Source organism: Labrus mixtus, chromosome 7 (assembly GCF_963584025.1).
Source record: "Labrus mixtus chromosome 7, fLabMix1.1, whole genome shotgun sequence".
Lineage (NCBI taxonomy): Eukaryota > Metazoa > Chordata > Actinopteri > Labriformes > Labridae > Labrus > Labrus mixtus.
This window is the reverse complement of record NC_083618.1, coordinates 19,005,371-19,031,468: the sequence shown is the minus strand read 5'-3', so window position 1 is coordinate 19,031,468 and position 26,098 is coordinate 19,005,371. Positions and strand designations below refer to the sequence as shown.

At 39.9% G+C, this 26,098-nt stretch overlaps 2 protein-coding genes across 9 annotated transcripts in view; one reads left to right on the top strand and one right to left on the bottom strand.

The window, feature by feature from the left end:
* The window catches only part of anks1ab (ankyrin repeat and sterile alpha motif domain containing 1Ab), a 43,695-nt gene extending 33,190 nt beyond the window's left edge, over positions 1 to 10,505 (bottom strand). For all 8 annotated transcript variants that reach the window (XR_009673744.1, XM_061041093.1, XM_061041094.1 and 5 more), the window contains exon 1: positions 10,188 to 10,505. Coding sequence is in view for 7 of the 8 variants with exons in the window: in XM_061041093.1 (XP_060897076.1) it covers positions 10,188 to 10,490 (303 nt within the window). In the remaining variant the exon portion in view is untranslated. The remainder of the gene's footprint in view (positions 1 to 10,187) is intronic.
* The window catches only part of LOC132976879 (SAM pointed domain-containing Ets transcription factor), a 217,033-nt gene that overhangs the window by 142,988 nt on the left and 47,947 nt on the right, over positions 1 to 26,098 (top strand). The window lies entirely within an intron of this gene.

Sequence of the window (26,098 nt, the reverse complement as noted above, 5' to 3'; positions counted from 1 at the left end):
TACAGTTAAATGAAGCCACAGCCAGCAGCTGATTTGCTCGTCTAAGCACAGAGTACAAACAGCCAAGCCAACTTGGTCAGAAGGTTAGATATCCACCAGTAAAACTACCAGGACTTCTACAGCTGAATGATTTACTGTGTCATTATGCATCTCATTTGTTTAATCCAGACAAAAGAAAGTAAGGGGGGGGGGGTATCAGTGACTTCCTGTCAAAGTCATTGTTTTGACATTTTTACAGTTTCTGTTCCTTTACTCACTCATTAAAGCAAAGTGGCTACAAGGCAAATGAGAGAGCGACAGCTGAGAGAAAACGGTAGAAAGCTTCTCATTGACTCAGAAACCAAGTAAGTAAGCAGCACACTTCCTTAAATGTCAACGTACTCTGTTAAATACAACAGCATGGGAACTGAGTAGGATGGGGGCATTTACATCAGATGTAAAATATATTTACCCCAATCTGTCCTGTTTCTGTTCCCTCTTATACACATTAATTAACAAGGACTCTCTCTCTCATCAATTCCATTAGCTTGTGTGGATCTTATTCCTGATATATAGCATACGCAAACAGTCTGTGTCTTATCAAATATATGGCATATTTAAATAATACACACATATCTTGGCAATTTATGTACAGAGCACCACACTGCTGGCTGACACGTCATGCGTCAAGGACAACGGGACCTCATGCACAGAACAAATGCAACATTTGCCCTATCATAAAATATCCAACAATACACATTAGCCTGTGTGGAAAAGAGCATATCTCAGTCTTCATTTGATAGTTTTAAAACAAGGCAAGTAGCAGGCTCAGGCTGGGAACACCTTTAAAAACATCTTGCAAATCAGGCTGGAAACTAAATTTAGAATCACTGGAGTAGTCTATTCACAATCAGTGAGGAAGATTTTTGCAAGCCTGAAAAGCTGATTCTGCTTTCACTAGTGACACCAGAGACACAGCCAGGCTTATTTGATGTAATATTTAGTGTTTGAAAAAGCCCCATGCACTTCGCTAGTGGCATCAACACTGTGGAGAGGCCTTGATTCATTTGGAAGTCAGGCACGTGGGACGCGTAGCATACGCCTTAAGCAATACAGACCTTACATTACTCTCTGAATTAACCCAGTTACATTCTATATCATACACACACTCAGCAGGACTGCATTACATCTGAACCTAAGTACACCTTATCATAACCTGTCACCAAAATGCTGCTGAGGGAAACCAGCAGCACCATAGTTAGTGTGCTGACATATGTTGTATCAGCCGGAGTCACTGTATGAGTAGCTCGATGTCTGCTGAGGTATAGTTTGTATTTTGTTTTCCAAATAATTGTTTTGATCAATTTAAAGTTGCCATGCGAACTAAATTCAAGTGCTTCATTAACCATTTATTAGATTTATCCATCTACCCCATGAAGTTCGCAGAGGGCTGAAGGCATTTCCAGGTGACATGGGACCAGACATTCAGTATGTCCTTTACTTTAACACTCAGACCTTACAGGTATCTAGAATCGCTATCTAACCTTTCACTGTGTGACTGTACCAAAACACCTGGAGAAAGAGACAAGGAAATCGATGGGTACAATATAATGCAATTAGGGCTGCAGTAACCAATTCTTTTAGTAATCAAGTAATATATTGATTATTCTGGTGATTTACTTAGTATATATATATATATAGATATATATATATATATATTAAGTATTTTGTTCCTTTCGACAGAGCGCCCTATAATAGTCCTGATTTAAACGAAGCCTTGAGGCAACAAAAAAAAAACCTTGAGGCTTTTTAGAAATCGAGGTCCTAATTTGTTTTGAGGAACCGTTTCAGCCCTAGATATGATACTATATGATGTTGTGTTTGTCTTTTTCTATTTTCTGTCATCAGGCTGTCAATTTCTTCTGTGGCAAATTAACTTCTGTTCACATTACCCTCAGTCCTGATAGTCCTTGAAAGTCCCTATCCAAGCCAAATACTAAAAATGCACCATGCCACCCCATTCTTTTTTCGACAGCTGACTTTCTAACAACATCCTTTAACAGCAGGTACAAATAACAACCCGTTTATATCAATAAGAGGCAACAGAAACATCTCTGTATTATACAAATGTTCAATAGGGAAACCAATACAATCCCTTAAAGAGACTTAGTAAATGTACATGGAATAACATTTTAAGTTTAAAGACCCCAATCTGTAAACCAGCTCTAAACCGAAAATTAATTGAACACAAAGACTGCTCTCCAGTGAATGTCTGGTAGCAGGAAGGAAACTATCAGAGGATCTATTCACACAGAAATGTATCTGACGGTGCAGTTATGAATCAAATGGGGCTCTGAGTGGACTGTCATTAAATCAGCAGTGCTCAACTCTGACTGATAGCACTGTATCCTGAAGTGATTTACATATTAATACAGGTTGATCTGCTCTTCAATACCTGCACACACTGCAAAGACTTTCCATTTCATGTCACCCTCTCTTGCTCACATTTAGCGGTGAACAGTCAAGTGGTTTGGCCCCATTGCGCCTAGATTAATGACTTGTTCTTTTCAAGCTTGAAACAGGTGGACAAAGGAAATGAGTAAAATCGCCGACTTACTTTTTAAGAATTACAAACTATGAAATCAAAATATCTTGGAGAAAAGTTAAGATAGATTTCCCCTCGGCTCACTATGGTCTGAAAACTGGTCTTGTTTAAAGTTGATAGATCAAGGTTAGAGCATAAAAACTTGGTGGTCAGATAACTTTCTCCCAGTCTAAATCTAAAGATTATATACTTCATTATGTTTTTAATAGCCCCTTTTCCAAAAGCCAAAAATGGCTACAGAAGGACAACAAAGCCTGATTTAACATAAGTTTCTACTGAAGCTGGATTTAGGATTTTGATTGACCCAAAAGAAGCCAAAGATAAGAAGAGCGACATATGCTGCGTTCTCTTTTTTCAGTAAATCAAAGGACAACAGATTGTTAACTGAGCTTGTTAGTGTAAAGCGATCTCCATATTGGCAAAGAGTCAGTCAGCCTCTGTGAGTTCCTCAGGACTTATAATCATTATATGCACCCTAAAAGTACTCTATATGTGGAAACTCAAAGCTCAAGTCACTATCCTAAAATGTTTGCATAATATTAATGTTATACACAGGTATAGCCTTAGGTTACAGTCACTGATGGAGGGTCATTGTCATTAGTTAGTCAGATTTTTGATTCATTTTTTATGTATCATTCAGTGTGTGGTAGGATTGTCATGGTTCCTTATAGGAAAAACTGTTTTATTTAGTAAAGATGAACCCACATGTAGTGAGTCAGTTTCATAGCAGCTGCAAAACAACGTTACTATACTTCATCATTTGTGCACTATACCTGTTTGAGATATGAGCTGTCCATCACACTGTGACTGTGAAACACGACAGCCAATTAAACTTAACAAGGAGAAAACAAACTGCTTTACTTTCTGTTGCTGCAGCTGTCTCATTACGAACTGTTTGTCAAGCTGTGAACTGCTTCTCCATATCCTTACAAGAACGTAGTTCATCACTACATGGCATGTTGAGATAATTTGCTATAAATACTGAGAGATTTGAATTACAGAATTTTGTCACTTTTTCAGCATTTAAAATCTCAAAACTGGCAGGAAAATTATTTTAAAAATGTGACACAGCAGGTGTTTGATGTGCATTATACATCTTTAAGTGAATCCAGGCATATTTGCTACTTTCTGCTTGATTGTAATAAAGACATTTTAAAATCCCTTTGAGATTTCAATTTTCATTTAACCTTAAAAACACCTACTTTGAGGAGTCATGGTTTGTTAGGCTTTTAGCACGATTACAGAACACTAATGGCAGGAAGTTCATGAAATGTGATGAGCATTTTAGACGAGATCTGGATCGGACAAATAAATCAGCAATCACTGGATCAAAAAAAAACATTCTATCCAGAAACAGGGAGTGTTTTTTGCCTGCATATCTGAGTATCATGGAAGAGCGCTGCGGACTATTGACCTATGGAGGCGGACGTGTGTTTTCTCGGCATGCCCTTTCAGGTTTTTTTGCATCCAATTGCTCCTCTTCCTGCTCTCTTCTTCTTTGTCTATCAACACCTGAAATCATCGTAAATTACGTACTTTAAAGATGAAGAGTACAAAATTGTTCTGGGAGCAAATGTTTGCACATAAATCACAGCAGTTCAGTTAAAAAATGGAAATGATGGCTGGATAAAAGAAACTAACCAAAACGGCTTCCTGCTTCACTGGCTCTGCTCTGGAAACAGGATTACCGTCTCAGTATCACTGTCAATAAAGACAGATGGGCCAGAAGCTCCTCGCAATACAAGACCCAGATCCTCTAATTCCATCCAGCAGTGCTCATGATTTGAATTGATTTTTATTTATTTGACAGCTTTGAAACCACACAACATAAATAAAGCAAGTAGCCCCGAATTAAATAACAGTTAAGCCATGATGGCCTTCATGGCGTCCTGTTAATGTGGCCATGAGAGATGACAAAGGTGCGGCGCTGCGTCTCATACATGTATCATCTGTGTATGGAGAGGGATTTTTCTATCTTATTTTGGGGTGCTAGTGGCGCAGTGGTTAGTGCGTGCGCCCCATGTATAGAGGCTGTGGTCCTCCAAGCGGGCGGCCCGGGCTCAAATCCCACCTGTGGCTCCTTTCCCGCATGTCATTCCCTACTCTCTTTCTCCCTGATTTCCGACTCTATCCACTGTCCTATCTCTCCATTAAAGGCAAAAAGCCCAAAAATAAATCTTAAAAAAAAAAAAAAAAGATTCTCTTATTTTAGTTACAACTATTTTATTAAGCAGTGTCAAACAGATTGATCCGTATGGCCTAAAGGTCAAAAGAAATTGCATTTCTTTAATGCTCTCTGTATTGATTTTTGTCAGTGATTCATGGTGACAACCAGCCTCGGTCTTCAAACACTATGCAATGCTTTCTTAAAATGTATATTAAATCCGACTTTCCGGCAGTGCCACCTCTGCTGAATGATCCGACATACTGTATATATTATGTATCCAGCTTGTCAGGTAGAGCTTTAAATGGGACTTTATGCTGGGTAAAGTCAGATTATAATAAATAAAATTCCTCCGTTCTTATTGTTACACCTGTATACAAAATAAGTTTTATCACCTTGATATGTAACTGATGGATATTAAGAGGTCAGGTCACAACAAAGAGCTGTTTTCATTTTTGAATATTCAGACAATCATTTTTCTGATTATAATTTTGGAAACAAAATGTAATGTCTTCAAAGGTCTGGTTTTGTCAAGAACCTTAAAACATCCTTATAATACAGTGTTTCCCCTAGGTTTACAGTGTTGTGGGGGGGGGGGGGGGGGGGGGCTGTATTGTCAAACTGGCGAACACCCATTTTTAAAACCACACAATAGCTTAGGTGTAGCTCTTGCATGTTTGGAATTATAGATACAAGGTTAGATGCAATGTGGTTTCTCATGTGTTACACGCGATGATACATTTTACGGACAATAAGGCACGTGAAAAAGGACCGCTCCCCCCGCCCAGCATCCACCAAACACCATCACCTCCACTCTCATATTCATGTACCACATCTGTCTAACCAGATCTCGGGATGTGTTCACTCTGCCGTAGCCCTCTATATGAATTATAGACCAGCTTACACATTACACAAAATATTCCTGCTTTATGAACTGAATTTACCGACATTAACACGCTCCTTCTTTTTCATTTTCATTGTGGCCATTTCCATTTCATAAACAGTGAAACGTAATGCGGGATTAGAAATCATAACAAAGCCTCAAGTTGATCTGTTTAACACGTTATGAGTTTAAAATAAATTCATAACAATGGCATACAACACATATTCTTATTCTTAAAGATTAAAACATAACATAATTATATGTTCTTTAAATCAGTAACCCTAATCTGCATACATTTGTGTTTAGTAAAACCACAGCCATTACAGCCACATATGAACACACACACACACACATTTAAAAGCTTGCATGTGTAATGAACTGATGAATACTACTGGGAAATTTAGAGTACGCACGAATGAAGCCACTCAAGCATCTGTAACATGTGGTTTTTTTTAACCTTTGCCTTGTGAGTATATGGAACAGCTGTGGCAATCACCTTAATCATATATGCCGCTCCATTTCTGTAATTAGTTAACTGTGTGATGGTCAGTTAAATGCAAGATCCTTACATAATAAGGTTATTTTTAGTATCAAACTGAAGGGCATATAAAAAATGCATCAACACAAAAAAAGGAAGAGTGGATGTACCTTGCACTCATGGATCCGTTCTGTGGTTTAGTGGTTATGTTTCTTTTTTTTTTTTTTTGAAGATTACTGGCCAAAAATCGACAGGAGCATGTTGAATAGTTCCAGTCAGACATAACTGAGTTTAACAGGTGAAAGAAAAATTGCATAAGCTTAACAACTTGTTTCATTATAAGCTTTATTTAAATCACAAACCAGTTGAAGACAGCTTTGTTCATCAGGAAATAGAGGCTAAATGAGTTTCATCTTTTAGCTATATATCTAAGGTACAAGACAGGCTTTGTTTTATTATTAACATTCACTGCTCAAACTAGTATAAAGTATAAATACATGTGTGGGGGGGAAGTGAGATGCATAAATGTATGTTACATAACCACCCATCTTTCAGTACAGCTTTTGAGTTTTGTTTTTTTAGGAATAGTTGTGTTTCCTCTGCACGTTATTGTTGTTATTGTGCTGTGTCCTACACTATTCATATTTATTTTTGCTGCGATATAATCAGTCTTTCATTTGAATATTTAAAAATATATATTTTAGCAGAAACATCCAGATTTCTTATGGTCCTTTTTTAAATCAGAACTGCAAATAGCCTAGTTATATATATATATATACAGTATATCTATATATATATATATATATATATATATATAGGCATATTTTAAGGATAAAACCTTGAAATGCAGATAAGCTATTTACTTTGGGTTGGAAATTAATGATACAATCTAAATGCTTTTAATTTCACCGTACATTAAGCTTTATTTGATTAGCCATTATGAAAATTAGCCCATTAGCTTTATTTAACTGCTGATGTAGCTTTGCTAGCTCACCTCAGCAACTTTCCTAAGTTACAGCAGTACGCAAAGTTGACATAAAAACAAAGGCTATATTAAAATGACTTAGACTGTACTGTATGCGCACAAAAAACACAATAAATAACTTTTAGACTTAGAAGAAGAGATTAATTGACTTACATTTGACAGATTCTGACCTAACGGCTACAGCTACGTCACGAACTTTGAGGAGGAAATCTGCTGTCACGTCATAGCTTCTAAAGTTGTCACAGGAGGTTAAATAACTTTACGTTTTCTAATTCCTACAGTCAACACACTGATTCTAATATAATGTCACAGTTCACTATGTCATGTCGAAGAGTTGTGCTACTTAATTCACCACTCGGGACTCAGTGCCTACTAACCAATTAGGGACAAATCAATCCGTTAGTCAGAGGATATTTAGAAGTGGTTATGGAGACTGAAAAATAAGTGTGTATACTACGTATACCTTGCGTATATCCTTCACTACACCACTGTCTAGCCTACTAATATATTTTTATTTTATTAACCCTTTTGATTGGAAGGAAGGTGCCAACTATAGTAGTGTTTTCTAATCATTATTTTTATTTTAGTAAAGTTCTCTTAAAACTATTTCAAGGATGATAATGAACCATCCTTATTTGTCCAAAAAACTAATCATGATAAACCTATATAAAATAGGCCTATTGAGTCAGCATCAATACAGACGCTTTGAGCATAAATGTAATTCAGCATAGGTCAGGCAGACATTTACTTTTGCCATGCAGGTTTTTTTTACTCCCTAGGTTGTGTTTATTTTGGATTATGACAACAATGAAAAGAAGAGACATGTCCTATGTCCCATATTCACATTTGCTAACACTGAACAATCCTGTACAAATGGGCCACGTGGACATTTATGCTCTGTATTCATTGCAGAAGGCAAGCTGTATTAAACAAGGAGTCCATTACTTCTATTTATTCTCTTTTATAAATCTAATCTAAATACAATACCAAGGACATTTAATACAGTACGAGGTGACAACACAAGCTTCCAGCATAATAAATGTTACATTTATATGCAGCTAAAATGTCAATGGGGTTTAAAGGTTATTTTCCATCTTATAAATTTCTTTCTAAATTAACATCAGAATGTCAGCATTTGTATTCAGCACTGCTTTATGTGAGTGCATGTGCACATACAGTATGTGTGTGTGTGTGTATATGTGTCAGACCATGAGCTCAGCCTCCCTCTGAGCCTCGTGTGTCACTTTTAATGTGTGGTGGTAGTTGATCGCTTCATGAGATAAACTCACCAGGCAGAGTCATTTTTTGCCCCTCGCCACCCACACACACCCTCACACAGAAACAAACACGCACATATCGCCAACCCAAACAAATCCCTTGAAATCTGGAAGAGAAACAGACACTCGGTAGCAGCTGCAAAACAGGATGCCCTTGAGAACAGGACACCCCACCCAACGCGGCCTGAATAAACATGTCTGTCAGAGGGCAAAGGCGTGGAGCAGAGAGCTAGCACTGGACAGAAAGCCCTCACAAACAGAGGGGTGCAAAGAGCCAAGCCAAAGTTCAACATGTCTGAAGTGACATCCGACTGCCCTTGTTGTATCCACTAAAGAGCTACATGCTCCAGACATACTGTAAAAGAATGACCCTGCTTATATGACCATGACCACCTTTGAGCATCGCTTCACCAAAGCACTTGTAAAGACTCCAAGAGCGATCGCTAACCAAGTCCAAGTCTGTGCAGTTTTGAGATCACTGCCAGTTCAAGCGCGTTAAACACTGGGCCACGGCAAGACGAAGACAAAATGGTACAAAGTAGTTCTACATCCTTACTATTGTTTACAGCAGTAGTCGAATAATATACTTTGAATCACTCAGTCATAATTCTGTGAAGTAAAGGGTAAATTATATATCCAGCAGGAGCACTACTGTTTAATAGCTTCGAACTATTTGTGCTCTATTTATTGCTCATTGTTTTGATTAGGGTCAAATTCCTCCCATTCCTGACAATAAGATAACGATTCTGATTCTGAAAAAAACGTAAAATAGTTATAGATCCCCCTCGAAAAACAATAAAGTACATTCATTAATAAGCCTGTCTTATTGCGTGCTTTTACTGTACTACAGCAGTCACGATGGTAAAGAGCTTTTTGACTTTTACTAAGGGATGACTAAACCTGCATTACTTATTTTGGGGGTATTTTGTGTACCATATGCATACTTTTAACTTGCTGTATGAATAAGATATACAGTTTTTGATTTGTGTGTGATTGAGGTTCCCAGCACTCAGTAAACGGTGTTAGACACGTTCTATTTTTCTGAAAACGTTTTTTAATGATTTCATAATTTTGCCTCCAAGCTGTGTACTGTTATAATAATAGCCTCAGCCATTGTTCCTAAAGGTTTCAATATTTATGCGCGTTAAAAAGTTTTGGTAAAATGTAATAATTCATATTTGCATTGCTTTGAGGTCTGCTGCACTGATGCGCCATCGTGCTAAAAGAGATTCACAAGTTCAGACTTTTGGAGGGGCAGGACAGGGACTCACAGTGAGCTGAAAGTAGATGGCGCAAGACGTAGCAAAGGATCCAGAGGAGTGCAGGAGGAGACAGAGGAAGCGTGGGCCCGGCCCCTGAGACATGTACTGAGTGGATGTGGGATGACAGCACAAGCCCAATTAGTCTTGGATGCCAGGGCTGCTACAGGGAGGTCGGTGCAAGTGATCAAGCCATTCATGCATTCAAGCACTCAGCCGCAGGCGCTCCTCGCCAACAGCCTGGGTAAAGTTACTACAGTCTATCACTGCTGGACTCCTGATCGCTCTCCAACTGCAGCCTCTGCCCCCCTCCTCCTCACTCCTTCCTTCCTTCCTTCCTTCCCTTCTCTTCCCTGAAATGTGCTGCTTCATTTTCTCTCCTCTTTTTAGCTGCATCTTGTTTTTTTTCTAACACTTTCACACTCTTTAACACACTCCCTCTTAAAGATATCAACTCTGCTTGGAAGTCTGCCCATTTGTTAACCCCGACAGTTCCACTCCCTCTCTCCTCCACATCCTCCCACTTGTTTCCCATCCCCAGAGAGCTCGAGTATTACCTCATCCCACTCGGAGGCAAAAGAAGGCATGCGCTGCATGGACGGCTGCCCGGAGCTGCAGTTAGACACGGACCCACTGCGGCCGGCTAGACCTCCTCCATCCTCCTCCCCGAGCGGTGACGCCAACAAGTCAGAGTCCGACTTGGACAGGCTTCGAATCAGCCCCAGGTCTGAAGGTCTGATTTTGACCGCTGCAACAGCTGCAGACTCAGCTGAAACTCCACATGTGTCCTTACAGTCAGCCTTGTCTGCATTCTGGATCACCTTTGCGGCTGGGTTTGTGTCCGGTGTGCACTCTGCCATGGTTTTGGAGCTGCCAAGAGCAGCTCAGTTTCCTGCAGGATTCAGACTTTAAGTCAGTCCAAAGAGAGCTCCACAACTTTTAGTTGTGGAGAATCAGTCAAAGGCAGCCCTGATAGACACAGATAAATGAAATATCAGCGCTGACTTGAGGAATCCAAGGTTCCAGTCGACTTTGAAACATAGAAAGTGCTGCTGTTCAGAGGGAAAGTGAGTGTGAAAGTAAGTGACTTGTTGTGTGCACAGAAACAATCACAAAGGTCCACCCACATGTTGTATCCTGTTACCCTCCCCTTAGTGACTCGCTGCCTCAAGTATACCCCTCCTTTATCCTCTGAACTATGACTTCTTGTTAGATTATCTTAAACAGAGCACATGGGCAGACACTTTCATTTCCACTTTGACCTGTGAAGTGATGGAACTTTTTAATCCTCAAAGACATTAAGACGTTGCATTTTACATCTTCATATTCATCTTCAGTTTGGCTTACTAAAAACTAATCTTCTAAAACAAAACGTTAAACTAAACCTTTGTAATGAAATAGTATGTAAGCGGAAGATTCAAGTGCAAGATTTAAAATGTTAAAGGTTTTTTTTTTTTCTTTTCTTTTCTTTTATCTCTTTGCTGATTTTGTCCTGTACATGTGTAAGAAGAGTTTTTAACAAAAATCTAATTCTGCTTTCTTTAAACACTCAAATGGATCACTCACGGCGAATCTTTGCCGTGGAAAATGTAGGAAAAAGACTGTTTCTACAACATGCTGTGACACCTTCCCTGCGGCAGTGCAGACATTCAAAATCACTTTATAGAAATAATCAGATTTTGTCCAGCTGGTTTAGATTGATTATGCAGCTGATAGAGGGCCACGAGTACTTATTGAAGTGTGATACATAACAACCTAAAAACTCCTCACATGAGGTTTAAGTGCTTCAATCATCAAGGCAATAATCCCAGAAGAAAGAATGAAAACTTTTCTTTTTGTCCTGTTCATATGAAAGTTAAGTTTTTATTTAAAAAATATAATTCTGCTGTCTTTAAACGGTCAAATGTTTTACTCGTTGAGAATCTTTGTTGTTAAAATTTAAGAAAAAAGCTGTCTCTGCACCATGCACTGGTCCAGGACACTAGAAAGTTTCCTTTTTCTGAAATAGGAATCAGACCTGTATTAAATGAATACAGAAGTATATCATTTAGAATTTTACAAGTTTGTTTATGTTCATCGTTTATAGAGATTTTCTGTCTATTTAAAAGTTTGACATGCTGTTGTAGGGTTGGTTCAACATACTACAAGAAGAATATAATGACAACAATCCCTCTCCTTTACTTCACATATTTACACCTAAGTGCAGCCCATTCAAACACATGCACAGTGTTGTACTTGAAGATAAACCAGATATGATGGTTTTAAAACTTAAACTCATTACTATCAAGTGAAAGTTAAAAAAAAAAGTCAACGTTCCTGCATCCTCTTACCTGCTGACTTGTTTCCCCGGTGCTGTGTTTTTCGTGTCTGTCTTGCTCTTATCCTGTTTCCAGACTCTTCAGGAGGACCGGCTCTGTCTCGTTCTGAAGACCGGTGGACGGGAGGATCCAGAAGCCTGGCCTTATTCAGACTGACAGCTGGAGTAATCAGGTTACTAACGCGCTGGGTGGCTGCTCCATTTTAAAGGAGGGAGAGCCGGGATTCCTCCTTTCTGACTGCATGTGTCTGAGGGTGTGTGTGTGTGTGTGTGTGTGTGTGTGTGTGTGTGTGTGTGTGTGTGTGTGTGTTTGCATGAGACAGAGGTCACTGAGTTTGATTTTGTTGTTGTTGGGCACACGCAGCGTAAATAAGTTAACCTTCACTTCTGCGGTTGAGTTTTGTGAAATGTTGAGTTTGGTGTTTTTTTTTGAAAGGTTGATATTTTCTTATTGTTGGTGCTGGACTGTGAAGTTGTGCTTTAGTAATAGTACAGTTGTTTGTTACATGTTGTTTTGTTCTCTGTGAAATTCTGTTATATCTGGAAAATATCTGATTTTGTAAAATGTACATTTTTTATAAAATGTGTTTTGTGAAATGTATCAACTGTAGCGTTACAGAGTTTAGAGTTGCTAAGACGCTAACTAATCATCTCCTTACTTACAATACAATCTATTTTATTTGACATTATTATATGAATTAGATTGGCGGTTATTTGAATTACATTTGAATAACTAACAGTTTTGAATAGTAATGCATCCATCCATTACCTTCAGCTTATCCGAGGCCGAGTCACACATCCCTTAATGTGGCTGTGTTCAGAATAACGTTGTGTTCTCTAAAACAACGTTTTTACAGATGTGATTGTTTGATGTGTGTCTTGGCCCTCAGGGCTGTCTGTCTTAATATGTAGGTTCATTTTTATCCATACATTTCTGCCTGTCATGAACTGTCATGCACGTATTTTACACAATTTCAGTCAGACCAAAGTGGTGAACCTTCTAATCGACAATCACCTAGATGTCGAAATCATTTTACTTCGTCTTATTTTTTTTTACTTTATTCTGATGTATTTGAAGGAAGATTTCACATCAATATAGCAAACCATACATCCCATACATTGTTTCATTGTGTTCTTTAATTTGAAAGCATGGAGAAGGAGAGCGGGATTTTCTGGTACAATTTCACCAGCTACCAAGGTGCATGAAGAGTAAAAGGCTTGAAGGGGTCAAAAAGCTCTTACAACACTTGTAGCACGAAGAAAGCATGGAATGAAATGTAAACTCTTTAAATCTGCAGAGGTAAGAAATGGATCTCGAGAGAAAATATGGATGAAATGTGAGGATGTAGAAAATATCTCTCACACTTTGTGCTCTTCATCTCTTCATTCTTTTCAAAGGGAGTTGATGCTGACAAAAGGATATCTTGTGAGACATCCTTTGCATTCACAGGCAAGCTGTGTAGCCGTGCACAGCGCTCCTCTGTGCCCCATGCCCTCAATCAGCCAACTTCCTTGCATGCTCACCTCTTCCCTATGGGCAGCACTGGTATGTGCATGACAGAAAAGATAACATCCCTCTCTCACAGAGGAGGGTTCACACAGTCACACACTGCTTAGCTGGCAATAACAAAAGCCACATCTAATGAATCGCACGTCTAATGATCTCTATGACTGCGATGAGGATGAAACATTTACCCACGTCTGCTGTGCCATTTTGAACAATAGAGTTTCTGGAATACAACATGTTTCAAGATAATGATGTCTTCACGGCATATTAGAGCGACTAAAATAAAACATGCATCCGCTCCCTCAGCTGGCTGGCTGCTGCGCCTCGGGCTAAAGACGGCAGTGACTCATGAACCTCTTCTCCAACAAAGACATGCACACTGTGCAAGTCACAGAGAGACAGCACATACTGTAAACACACTCTGGAGTGCGATTTTTTTTTTTCATGTGCTTGGTGCTTGTGTCTGTCGGTTATTTGCCTCCAAATTGTTTGTTTTCAGGTTTCTTCTTTCCACCTGTTAGATGTGTCCCCAGGCCCGTAATTGACATTTTTAATAAGACTGCACAAGTTCTGAAACCACGTTTTACTCTCTACTCCAGACTATAAATCACAATTCTTCTTCTGCAATTTGGTGCCCTGCAGTTCCCACAAGATCAGACAGCATAACGGAGACAAAGAATGAGGCCACTGGGTAGAGATCGAATAAAGTTAATCAACCTCGGAAGCTATTACCTTTGGATGTAGTCGGTTTGGCTTCCAGACAAACAACAAAAACTCCAAATCAGCCTCTCATAAACACCAAAAGATGAGCGCTATAATTCCCCATTTGCCTGGGAATCTTCAGACCTTAATGACATGTCATATGTGTTCCATTCTGTGAAATCCCATAGTGCTTTGTTTGGCTTCTTCTCCTTGGAGAGTTTGAGAGGATGTTAACCCGAGAGTCACGGACAAGAATGCTCCGACGCTAACCTTTAAGGTCATCTGTTCCCCGAGGCGGCAGAGATGCCATTCAACCAAGCTTTTAATTTTCACGTCTACGAAATGTGGGAATTCATAGTGGTTTTTTTCTCAGGATAAGGAGAGAAATCCAAGAAATAAATTATGTGGTAGATCGACTTGTGCTAAAAATGTCAGGAAAAGTGGGTCATTTAAAGGTCATCACCATAAGATGTTGAAACATCTTCAAAACAAACTCAATATAAAGGCAGTAAAAGCTCATATTTTATCATTATTATGGAGCTATCTTGCACAGGTGTCTCGCTTTGAAACGCCATTCTTCAAATATTACCTCCGTGCAAAAGATACTTCAAAGTCAAGGGATGCAATAAATCACTTTGTGAGACTCAACAGTAAAACTACCTGCTGTTAGCTCAGAGCAGCTAAAGATGAGGCTCCTCGAAAAGCTTTCCGACAGAGGCGAGCAGAGCTGACCCCTCAGCAGGGAAATGGGAGGGCGGGTGTGCAAGGCTGAGTGGAGACGTAACGCTGGATATCCATCAGCGTTGGAGAGGTGGAGCGAGACAGAGGGACTGGAGGGGAGAGATATGATCTTTTCTCAGCGTCTTACCGGGTTTGGTTGGTAATCTCACTGGGTTATTCTGTGAATTTCCTCAAATACCCTCTTATCAGTAGCATCTCTAACACGTGTACGTTATGGGAAAATCGACATGAGAGCAAAGCAAAAGGATCGAGATATTCTTCTTCTGTGGCGACTACTGGCTTTTGACACTGGTGCATAAGTTGCATAAGTTGGTGTTGATTTCGGTGAAACGTCTCAAGACTTTCTGGATGTATTGCCTTCAGATGTAGTTAAGATATTCATGGTTTCCAGGAGATGTAGCCCAGATTCTTTGTTGCTGACTTTTATCAGTAGGGTCTTTCTTTTACTTTTCGACAGAGATTGCAACTAAACTTTCTTCAGACATTTATTTTCTTGCAAAGATGAATCCCACTTACAACAATGAGCAATGTAATAACAATACAATAATCCCTACATTTTATCACAAGTTTATCTTCATCTCGAGTGTTTTTGAGGAAGGTATTATGACCTTCCTACAAAAAGTTTTTTAAAAAAAAGTATACTCAAGAGATTGCCATGAATTTGAATGCAGTGTAGTGATCTTCTGAATACAGAACCAAAAACAAAACATAAAAAAGAAAGTATAGTATTTTTGACTCCAACTAACTTCCTGCTAATTGAGAAGTAGGCATACCGGTACATTATGTTGGCTGAAATGGTCACTGAAACACTCCCATCTAGCTTGTATAGCATGTTATCTAGCTAGCATTTCACTAACGATGAAAACAACACAAACAGATAAAAGGGGATTCAGCGATAGTAAAGCCGCCTTGCAAACATCTACAATGCAGCCACCTGTCAGTCAAATCAGCCACGCCCCTTATTATGCAAAACTCTTAGCCTTAATATAAACGTATCACATTCCCGGTAAATTCAATTGTTGTTTATTTGTTGGCATGGCAAAAGCAGTCATTAGAGCTAAAAAAATAAATAAAATAAAAACCCGCCCTCATTTGCTGTGATTGGCTGGAAAAGCTGAAAAATCAAACACTGGACAGTCGCTTAAGGCTCAGTCATGCCCTACGTCAGATATCAGCATACTGCTACGGTTGGAGCCTTGTGTCACCATACCAAGACCAGAAGTTTGATTCTTAAACAGTGTCAGTCACAAACCAAACCAAAAAGTAATTACTGACTTTTCATTAACTCAAACAGACGGCTCTTGTTCTCCTGGCTGAAATAAGAACATGGCTCAGGGGTGAAAGAGCTCCCAGCAGAAAGGCCTGAAGGCAAACTGTGAATCAAATAACGCTAGCCAATCACAGTAAGGTAGCACTAGCCAGTTATAGAATAAGAGGTGGGTTTAGGTGGAGCTCTACTGGGAAAATAATAACACAGCTCAAAGCAAGTAAAACCTCACCCATTAGTGCTGTGCATGCTGTATAGCGTCCTGAACCGTGTGTGGTTATTTTCCATTCCATGAAGGATGGAAATCTGAAAAAGGCTTGAAGAAGTGCTGTTAGCTTACAGATTCATTTGGACAAGATTCATTGATGTGACAATGTGAAATAAGAAGCAATCAATTCTAAGCCAAACAGGACGGAGTTGTTGCCAAGAATTTCCACCTTCAAAACGGTTATCAGTGATGTTAAAACAACATTGAGACTGCATCCTTATTTTCTGGCGTGATAAGGGATTGCTTATTCTTTTTCTGTCCTGCTGTGTAGCATCATGTGCCACAACATCCGCTGCAGGCCACATCAGGAGAGAGATAAATTTAACAGATAAATACAGCAGGCTGGAAAGATAAGAATCACAGTGCAGCGTGAAATCAAACTGTACCACCTTCATTTGTATACAAGGAGAAATGATGGCATGGTCTCCAGAGTTTTCACCTACAGAGTATTCATGTACGCATGCATGCACATGTGTCCCCGTGTGCACACTGCACATGTATGTGTATGTATGCATGGAGGGGTAAATGTTTGTGTTGCAGCCAGAGGCATGCTGTGTTGGGTTAATGCTCTCTGTGCTGCTCTCAGTGAAAACAATGGGCACAGCTCCATGTTTCTGAATTTCACATCAGGGGAGGTGGATGATGACAATGGCTGCTGACAGATGAAACACATTCCCTGTTTCTTTTCAGTCTGCAACGACTGTAAGACAAAACACTAGAAAAAAACAGTTTAATATAAAAGCTATCAGTCCTTTATGTCTTATCAAGGGAATATGGAAAGAAAATGACAGACTGACACATTTAAAACAAAGGAAGCAAGGACAATGAGGAAAAGATGTAAAGATCCACACAGTGCAGCGATGATAATACGGTAGGTAAGTGATCACACATGAACCCCCCCCTTAATCTGACGTCAAGGCTTCTGGCCCCTTAATTAATCCACAGATAATGCTGACAGTTCAAAGCCGGGTCACATTCAACGTAAAATCACCATAATAGCTGCCCTTGGCAAGCTCCATATTCCGAGAGTACCGGAGATGTATGCCTTCACGATCCTAATGATATTGGCAGTCATGAATCAATCAGACATGCTCAATATATCCAGCTGAGAGTCAGGAAATCTATTCTCAGGGGCGTGATAATGTTAGACAATCCACTAGCATTAGAAGATGGCTTACACAGCATTTTAAGATAGGTTAAGAACACACAATGAAATAAAGACATTATTCTGCTGTTGTCACCTGAGGGGGAATCCATTTATAAATGAAGAGTGTGCATCGAGTGGGGTGAAAATGAAGCCAATGAACAAGTATACCACGAACCCATCAGCTATCGTCTGATGATTATAGAGCCTCTGGGAGTGACAGCCAACTTGTCGGAGGCTTCTGGTGTAGACAGCCATTAACCATAAAGGTGTTTACGCCAAAAATGTCCTTTTCCAGGAACTTGAAAAGCAAGAATGGGTTTGGTGTTGAGAGCTGCACTTGTATGCAGATTTATGTTGAAAGACATTAGTAAAAGGTAAATTGTTGGTAGATGAGCGCCAATGGGGTCTAGGATTGCATTATGGCAGATTGTGTTCCAACCCTTCGGCCTCCACATGGACTGTTTTCCTGCAAAGCCTGCATAGACACAAGGCCTGTTAAAATGCAAGTAGATTATTTTATTCGGACTACAACCAAAAACCTGGTTGCCTCCCGTCTTGATTTTCATGCAGAATCTGTAATTAAATATTAATTACTGCAGTACCTCAAGTGACCACATGAGGCTGCCACCAACGAAGAGAATCCCCATTAGACCCCATTTTACTATCCCCAACTTTACTGATTTATTCAGCATGTTTACAGCCTGTTATTGTTATCTGTCTAAAAAGTATATTTTTCTATTTCTGAAAAATTGTCAGTGGTTGAATAAGAAGTCATGGATTGTTTGGGGGAAGGAGGCTTTAAATGACAGATGGGTGCTGTTAGCTGTCTGCTAGATGTCACCTCGGAGGGATCAGTCTCCAATCTTGACATTTTGGCCAAGTTTGTGGTGTAGGGCCCTTTTGGGGATAAAATCTTGTAAATGTCAGACAAATATTACAGCTCACTCTGTGTATATTGAACAGACTACCCAGTTTGTTTATGCCCTTTCTGCGATTGAGATTCTAGTATAAGATTATTTATGTGTTAATATAGGAAGTGGACTGAGAAAAAAAGTGTTCTTTTAAGTTCCTCAGCTCATAAGGTTCATTATTGCTCAACCAATGCAGATGCAGGAAAGCAAGTGTCGAGGCCTCTACGTCAGCCAATACCACAAATAGAATCTCCCTATGTGGGAAACTAGCTTATTAAACATCTAACACATTCGCTATGGGCACAGATGGTAAAGCATTCAAAACTTTGTGTTTGCAAACCCCCTCAGCTCCAAAGAAAAGAAAACCAATGTGGAACAAATGCAGAGCATGATGCTTCCAAAGGTGGATAACAAACCCATTGGTGATGTCACTGAATGTGTTTACATGGACTTGAATATCCCGGTTTTGATCCGTTTTTGCGTTTGTGCAGGAAAATATCATATCCTGATTTCAGAAACCGAGATAAGCCCTTATCCTGACTTTGACAAATCCCATTTTGCTACCTGGTGAAATCAGAAGGAATAGAGGAAACTGTGGCATGTATAGATCTTGGTTTCTGACAACCTGCAGGCACGACCTCAGACAAGTGACTTCAGCAAAACAAACATGGCCAATCGTCCCACTAGAGCGATGAATACACAGTTTTGACTTTTGGTAATGAAAGAATTAAGTAAAATTGGAAGTTTTGATGAGAAAAATCATCAACATGCTTACAAGTCTGTGGTGAACAGGCTGCAGGATACTGTCTTCCCAACACGCAGGGTGGAGCAAGTGAGGTCACGTTTGAAAGTAGGCTACTAAATAACATAACTAACTGGTCAAATACAGAATAAAAGAAGTGCATACTGGTATTAAATATGTATACAGGGATATGAATAACCAGGTCTCTCTGTGTGCATGGAAACCCATATCCCGAATATGATCAAAACCAGGATGACGCGCATAACCGGGATACTCAAGTCCATGTAAACACACTAAGTGTCTTGTTTCCCCCACAGTTTACAAAATGGTGAAAAATCTTTCTGATATCCCAAATCACACCATGTTGCATCAACTCTTTCATTCTTTTATGTGCAGAAGTTTAGTTGGAAGGCGATATCTGCCCACATCTTATGAAACACAGAGCTCAGCAGAGGGCTTTCAGACTTTTTAACTTTGGAACATCAAAGTATTTAAGAGCGTAAGAGTTCTTTCCTTCCTTAAAAATAGACCCTGACCTTGGCTCTATATTGAGCACATTTTTAGAAGCTATTTGACTTGTTGCTGGAGTAAAAAGCAAAGCAGCACTCTAGTATTCAGCTCTAGCTTTCAGTCATGACTATCACACAGATTTAAAAGGCGACGTGAAAGGAGTTCTTTATCTAAATCTGAATACACCCTGTGCGTCTTATTTTAGGAAGGGAAAATGTTCTTTCTGTTTTGTGTGCATGAACATGTGTTTTTCTGTATCTTAAAGTTAGGTTTGCTATGAATGACAAGGTGAATATGAAAAACTCTTCAGGGAAACAGGAACACTCAATTGGCAGTAAGACGTCAGTGAAAACAAATGTGCCCGAAAACAGAAACAGGTTTTTGTTTAAAATACTTTTTCATTTGCTGACTAGCTCAAATCTTTGGCAAAATAAAGAAATAAGCAAAGAAAGAACAAAACCCAACAGAGGAAAGCACTCTCTTTCTCGAGCGTATATTGTGATAAAGACGGGTTTGCTCGTTTCTTGCAAGAGTTGTGTCCTTGTATTAAAAATGCATGAATGAGATGGTAAAAGATGATGGGTTTTTCAATGCAACCACGGGCGCATATTGACTGACGGGAGAGAAGAACCGACATTTCTGTATGGGAGATAAGAGAGAGATACTTGATTGTGAAGACGTCTTTCCGATAGAAACAATTTTGTGTACTTGAGGCAGTTTTCGTTCGCCTCTGACGCTGAAAAAGAAGTGATTTGTAAAACTTCTTTGCAGGTAATCTTCCACAATCACTGGAGATTAAACTGCAGATTTCATCCTGGATTTATCATGCCGTGTGTTCTGGTACAGAAGAGAGGAAAGAGCTGAACTGAATGGTTTGAAGATTGTTCATGCTGATGCTGATGAGGGGAAAACACAGAAAGTGCATGAACAGGAGTGAGAGGCGCCATCCGCATTTTCTTTATAACAGCAGAGTACTCGTGCAGGATTGTTGAATCTCAAAAGTTGAGAAAAAAAGTGCTCAGGCTTGCTGCCAAACTGCATAACAGATGAAGAGGTTGTGAGCCTTCGTTTCACGCTTTTCTTTTGGCCTATAATTAAACTCAGCTGCACTTCTCCTCTTAAAAATCTACATGGAAACTCAAGGGAGAAAAATGAAGTTTCTACCTACAAAATGCCCACTCAGTGTTTATGTAACGTGTTAGGAAAAAGACAGCTAGTTAGCAGAGCCTTTGTGAAATGCCTGCCAAATTTTTTTAAACTGAAATGGACAGCTAGGCAATTTTAAATAAGAGTGAATTTCTAAAGATGGCAATATGGCTTTAATTTCTACTTGCTATAGTTAGCTAGACACGTTAGCTGAAGCAGGAGACTAGCTGTAATTTCCACCATTCTTAAGGGCTCTGCAACTGTCTAACAACAGTTATCAAGTAGCAGATAGTATTTAAAAGAAATAGCCAACAACAGGTTATTTTTTGCTCCACCAACTCAGCTGGAACAAACTTCACTGAAAGTGGACTGTTGCCAAGCAACCCCTAACATTCTCCTGCACTCTTTGCTACACGTTTGTTTCCATGGTTACCCCTGGTCATTTACTTTGACTTATGTACATTTATTTGTAGGTTTGAGTTTATCATGTGATGTAACCAGTGAAATAAGAGTCTGTAGTTTGATTCAGATTAATAAAGACAAAACTGTGTGCTGGCATGTTTATTATCTTTTTTCATTCCGTTTTTGGGCGCCCCTCGGTTTGCCAGGCAAAAAGCAAACCAACAGGTGTTGCCTCAATGGAAGCGGGCAGGTGAACTGCTTCAGATATAACTGATTCTATCTGACCTAAAAAGCATCATAATTTTTCAAATAAGCTCCATGACCAGAAACGTGGTGAAACTAGGATAAATATTAGGAGCTTTTGAAAAATGGAGGTTTCAAGACAAATGCGGCTCAATGCTTTAGCTTCCGTATCAGCAACATGGCAACCTGCGTACGCTTCGACTTGGGGGGGGGGGGGCTCTCCCCAAAGAATTGAATTTGGACTGCACTAGGCCTACCCATTTTAAATGGTACGTGTCAGAGTTACATATTGCTCCTTTAAAAAATAAAAATGAATAAATGTTAACAGACAGTGATACCTTTCAACAACAAAAGAAGATAAACTGAAAGTGCAGATCCTGTTAGAACAGATATCAAACACACGAGCAAAGTGCAACAAAAGGTGAAAAAAGTGGAATAACATGACATGAACAGAGAGGCAGAATTTCTTCAAACAAAGTGGTAAAAAAAAGATCAAAATAATCTTTGTGAAGGCACGTCAGCTGGACCAGTGAGACTCTAAAGAGGTAGACTACTTGTCTATGCATGTCTGGATAAGAACCATATGTTTGAGGTGATGAGGACCCTGATGAAAAATTCAAGTCCTTTAGTTTGAGGTGAAGTTACATGAAAAATTCATCAAGTCAAGTAATTCTAAATATAGACTTTCTGAATTAAGGCACACTAAAACGACCTTATGTGAACTTGAACTTTTCCTCATCTGTAGCAAAAAATATAAAAGAGATTTTTACTGTCACAGAAGTTCATGGGGCCCGAGGCTCTTTTTTTTTTTTTTTTTAACAATTTAACAATTCCTTTTTAATTTATCTGACACCACTGGATCTTGTTACCATGACGCTGATACTCAATATAAAACAGTTTTGTGACACACATACTAAAAGCAAGACATACTAAAAAAGAATTACATTGAAATGTGAAGAAAGCATCTTGCATCCTCAACACAGCCTAAATATATAGTAGATTTTCTTTAACCTTTGAGAAGGCAAATAGCCAATCGTAGTTCAGCATTCTGGATCTTCCCTTGCTTGGTTCAGTTCAAACTGTGATGGTTTTGATATCATGTTTACGTTTGTGGTCTTCAGGAAGAGTCATTCCGCCGCTGGTTTTCACTAATGGGGCTCCAAATAAATTAAAAACAACCAGAAAAGCTAACGTTGGTGGCCCATCACAGCACTGACCACTTTTGTAAAAGGCTCTTAAACCACAGAGAAAAAGAAATACAATTTGAAGCTCTAATTATTTTAGAGAAAAGCTTAAGCAGCCAAACAAAAAGACGCAGAATGCAGTTTTGTTCAGTTGAATATGATTTGTTAAAAAAATGAATTATGTAGGTATTATTTATCTTCATTTTGCTGCCAAAAAAATGTTTGCCTCGGGCCCGCATACAATTTCAGAGATAAACTCCAACTGTGTGACTAACCCACATGAGGAGTGGGCGGCTTGGGAATAATTCTAGTTTTAAATTCCATTAAAAATTAATACCACAGTCTGACATATCTGTAACCAATTTTTCTAAGTGTATTTTGGGGCTTTTTTGTATGCCTTTATTGAGAGTTAGGACAGTTGAGTCAGAAACTGGGGGGAGAGAGAGAGAGAGGGGAATGACATGCGGGAAAGGAGCCACTGGTCGGATTCAAACCTCGGCTGCCCGCTTGGAGGACTATAGCCTCTGTACATGGGGCGCACGCAGTTACCACTAGGCTACCTGTGCGCCTATGTAAACAATCATAATGTCCTATTTCCTGCCCAGCATTTCGTCATCGTCATCAGTATTTAACTAATTCTGTTAATAGTTGAACACATTGTCTTCCCCGTCCTTTTGACTTTATGAAACTCAGCTGTGTGGTGCAAAATACTTTAGATGCAAATGCTGACAGATGAATATTTAACACGGTTATTTATAAAACACGGCGACGCATGAGGCAGTGGAGCAGGTGAAGGAGAATCACTGTCAGTGTCCACAGAGCGTACAGCTGGCCGGTGGCAGGACGCCACGGGGCCAGCTAAAGACAGTTCATACTGAAGTAGGGCAGCTAACGATGTTATGCGCGCTCAAAATGTTCACCCAGTGGCAGCGAATGACTAATTCTTACAGTCGTGTTTAGACTTTTAGCTGATGGCATGTGGTTAGCTTGCTCAAGGACACTTTGGCGGCAAACAGAGGCAGTTTGCAGCGATTGAACCTTTTATGCAGAATAATAAAGCTCTTCATCTGCCCTCCCAGTGTGCTTCATTGTGCAGACAGTAAATCAATGCTGGAGGGAGAAGAAATAATAATTCCATCTTTCTTCCTGGTCACTTACAAGGCCCACTAATCAAATTAGCTTTAATTGAATCTCATTTGATGTCATTCATTTGCTAACCAGCCAGGCGTTGCATTTCAACATCTCAGTGGAGGAGAGTCATTTATCTTAGGACAAGAGAGGCTTAAAGTGAAAACACACATAAAGCTACATCATCTACAGCTGTTCTTCTTACAGCCGGTTTTGTGGGAGATTAGATACGAGATTCTGCTTTGTTTCCTTAGACGCTGTGTTGTACTACATCTGTGTCAGCCCGCAGGCCAGTGGGAGCCCCTGCTGGCCAACACCACCACAGTTTGAAACAAGCACTTTCAATAGGCTCTCCCTACGGCCGAGGAAAATGGATATTGATCTGGAGCCATGACTAAATGGATTAAATTACAGAGTAGTGTCGGTAGCAGGGCAGCGGAGGGAACGAGACGAGAGCGAGGTGGAAAACGAGGTAGAGTGGAGATGCAGAGAGAGACAAAAGGAAGGAGGGTGAGAAAAAAAAAGGAGACTGAGTTCACCGAAATTGCTTTCTTTCTCTCAGATTTTTCCTGTCAATAGCCCATCCTGCAGCCCTGTGCGATAATGCTTGCACTCTCAGGCATCATCCTGGTCTTTATGCAGTTACGAGCCAATTGGTTTTGGAGGAATCGGCAGTCAGGGGGATTATCATTTCCCATTCAACCAAGGCTGTTGAATGCCAACTGCATGCTGGGTGCAGGAGAAGATGCATCATCATGAATACAGAACCCAAACGATCCTTCAGGGAGTGTAAATCTGTGCGATGTGCGGTCGCAGTCAAACCTGTTTGGTATAAACAGTTAATCAATCTGCAGTTCTCCTTCATGGCCTCGCTCATGCTGATGGGTCTGGGGGATGCAGAGGATGGATTTCTGAGAGCTCTCCTGTGAGCCCTGAGAGGTTAAATTCATGTGTTCACTTGTATGACAAGAATATCAAAGAGGTGAGTGTGAACTGCACTGTAAAAACAACAAGATGAGGTCAATATTAAAGGTCCCATATTACGCTTTTTCTGGTTTTATATGCTCTTTAGTGTGTTTTCCAAGTGTCCTGTGCATGTTTAGTCACATCTATTTGCAAAAATTCAAAGTCTGCGGAAACGCGGCTTCTCCTACGTCCTCCTGTTAGCTGTAGCATTAGCTGCATGTAACGCTCGGTTCTAGCCCCCCTCGATAAAAATGTGTCAGTCCGACGTCATTGTCAGTGTGAGATCACTGATCTAAGCCCATTGGCTCGTTGTGGCAAGCCCAGCAGCTCATGATGCACGCCCGTTAACTTCTGTAGCACGCCCACGATATGCCGTAGCCTGCGGTAGCACAGTAGTGCTAAGGGGCTAATGTTTATGCTCCCCTCGGACGGAGCCGGTGGCTGCATTCCCAATATGGTAAAAGAGGCGGGACATATCCGAGAACCGTGCTGAGCAGCTGACCAATAACGACAGAGCGGATCGGCAGACCAATCAGAGTAGACTTGGCCCACGTGGGGACTCTGCAGTGGGAGCTCAGCAGAGCGTAGCTGACGGACTCAGAGCGTAGAGGGAGCAAGGAGGAGCAGTACATGAAAACAGACACTTTTTTCGGACTTTAGCTATTGTGAACTTACAAAAGTAGGTACATAGATTAAATATAAGAACCCCAAAAAGGGCATAATATGGGCTCTTTAAGTTGACAAAATGCAATAAAACAAGATTATTAAACATTTTCTCTTGTTTCTTTATATATATTTTTTAAAACATTGGGTCTATAACCAAATTTTTTTTGTTGGGATATAATCATCAGGAAAAATATTTTGGTATATCCAAGCAGCAGCCTGCTAAAAAATAAAGCCATTGTGGAAGTGCAAAAATACTGCAGTCCCCAAAGTGTCCACTAGATGCTGGCTGCAAAAGCCCTGTTAGTCACATATACACCCATTACAGAAAAGCCAATTTTAATAATGTTTACAGCCTGGTCGAAAAAAACACGTTAGTCTGAATGGTTCTTTTATTAATCAGCACACACTGTACAGGAGTTTTTTATTTTACATTTTTTTTATTTATTGCTCACATGTTTGTTATGAATAATTAGGGGGCGTAGCTGATCTGACTGATGGGTTGGCGCGTTGTAGCTGTTTGTCAGGAGGCTTAAGGCCGGCTTCAGCTCCACCTCTTACTCTTTTACACGGTTATCCTAAAGTTAGTTTAAGTCAGTATTTCCAACATGGCGACCACCATCT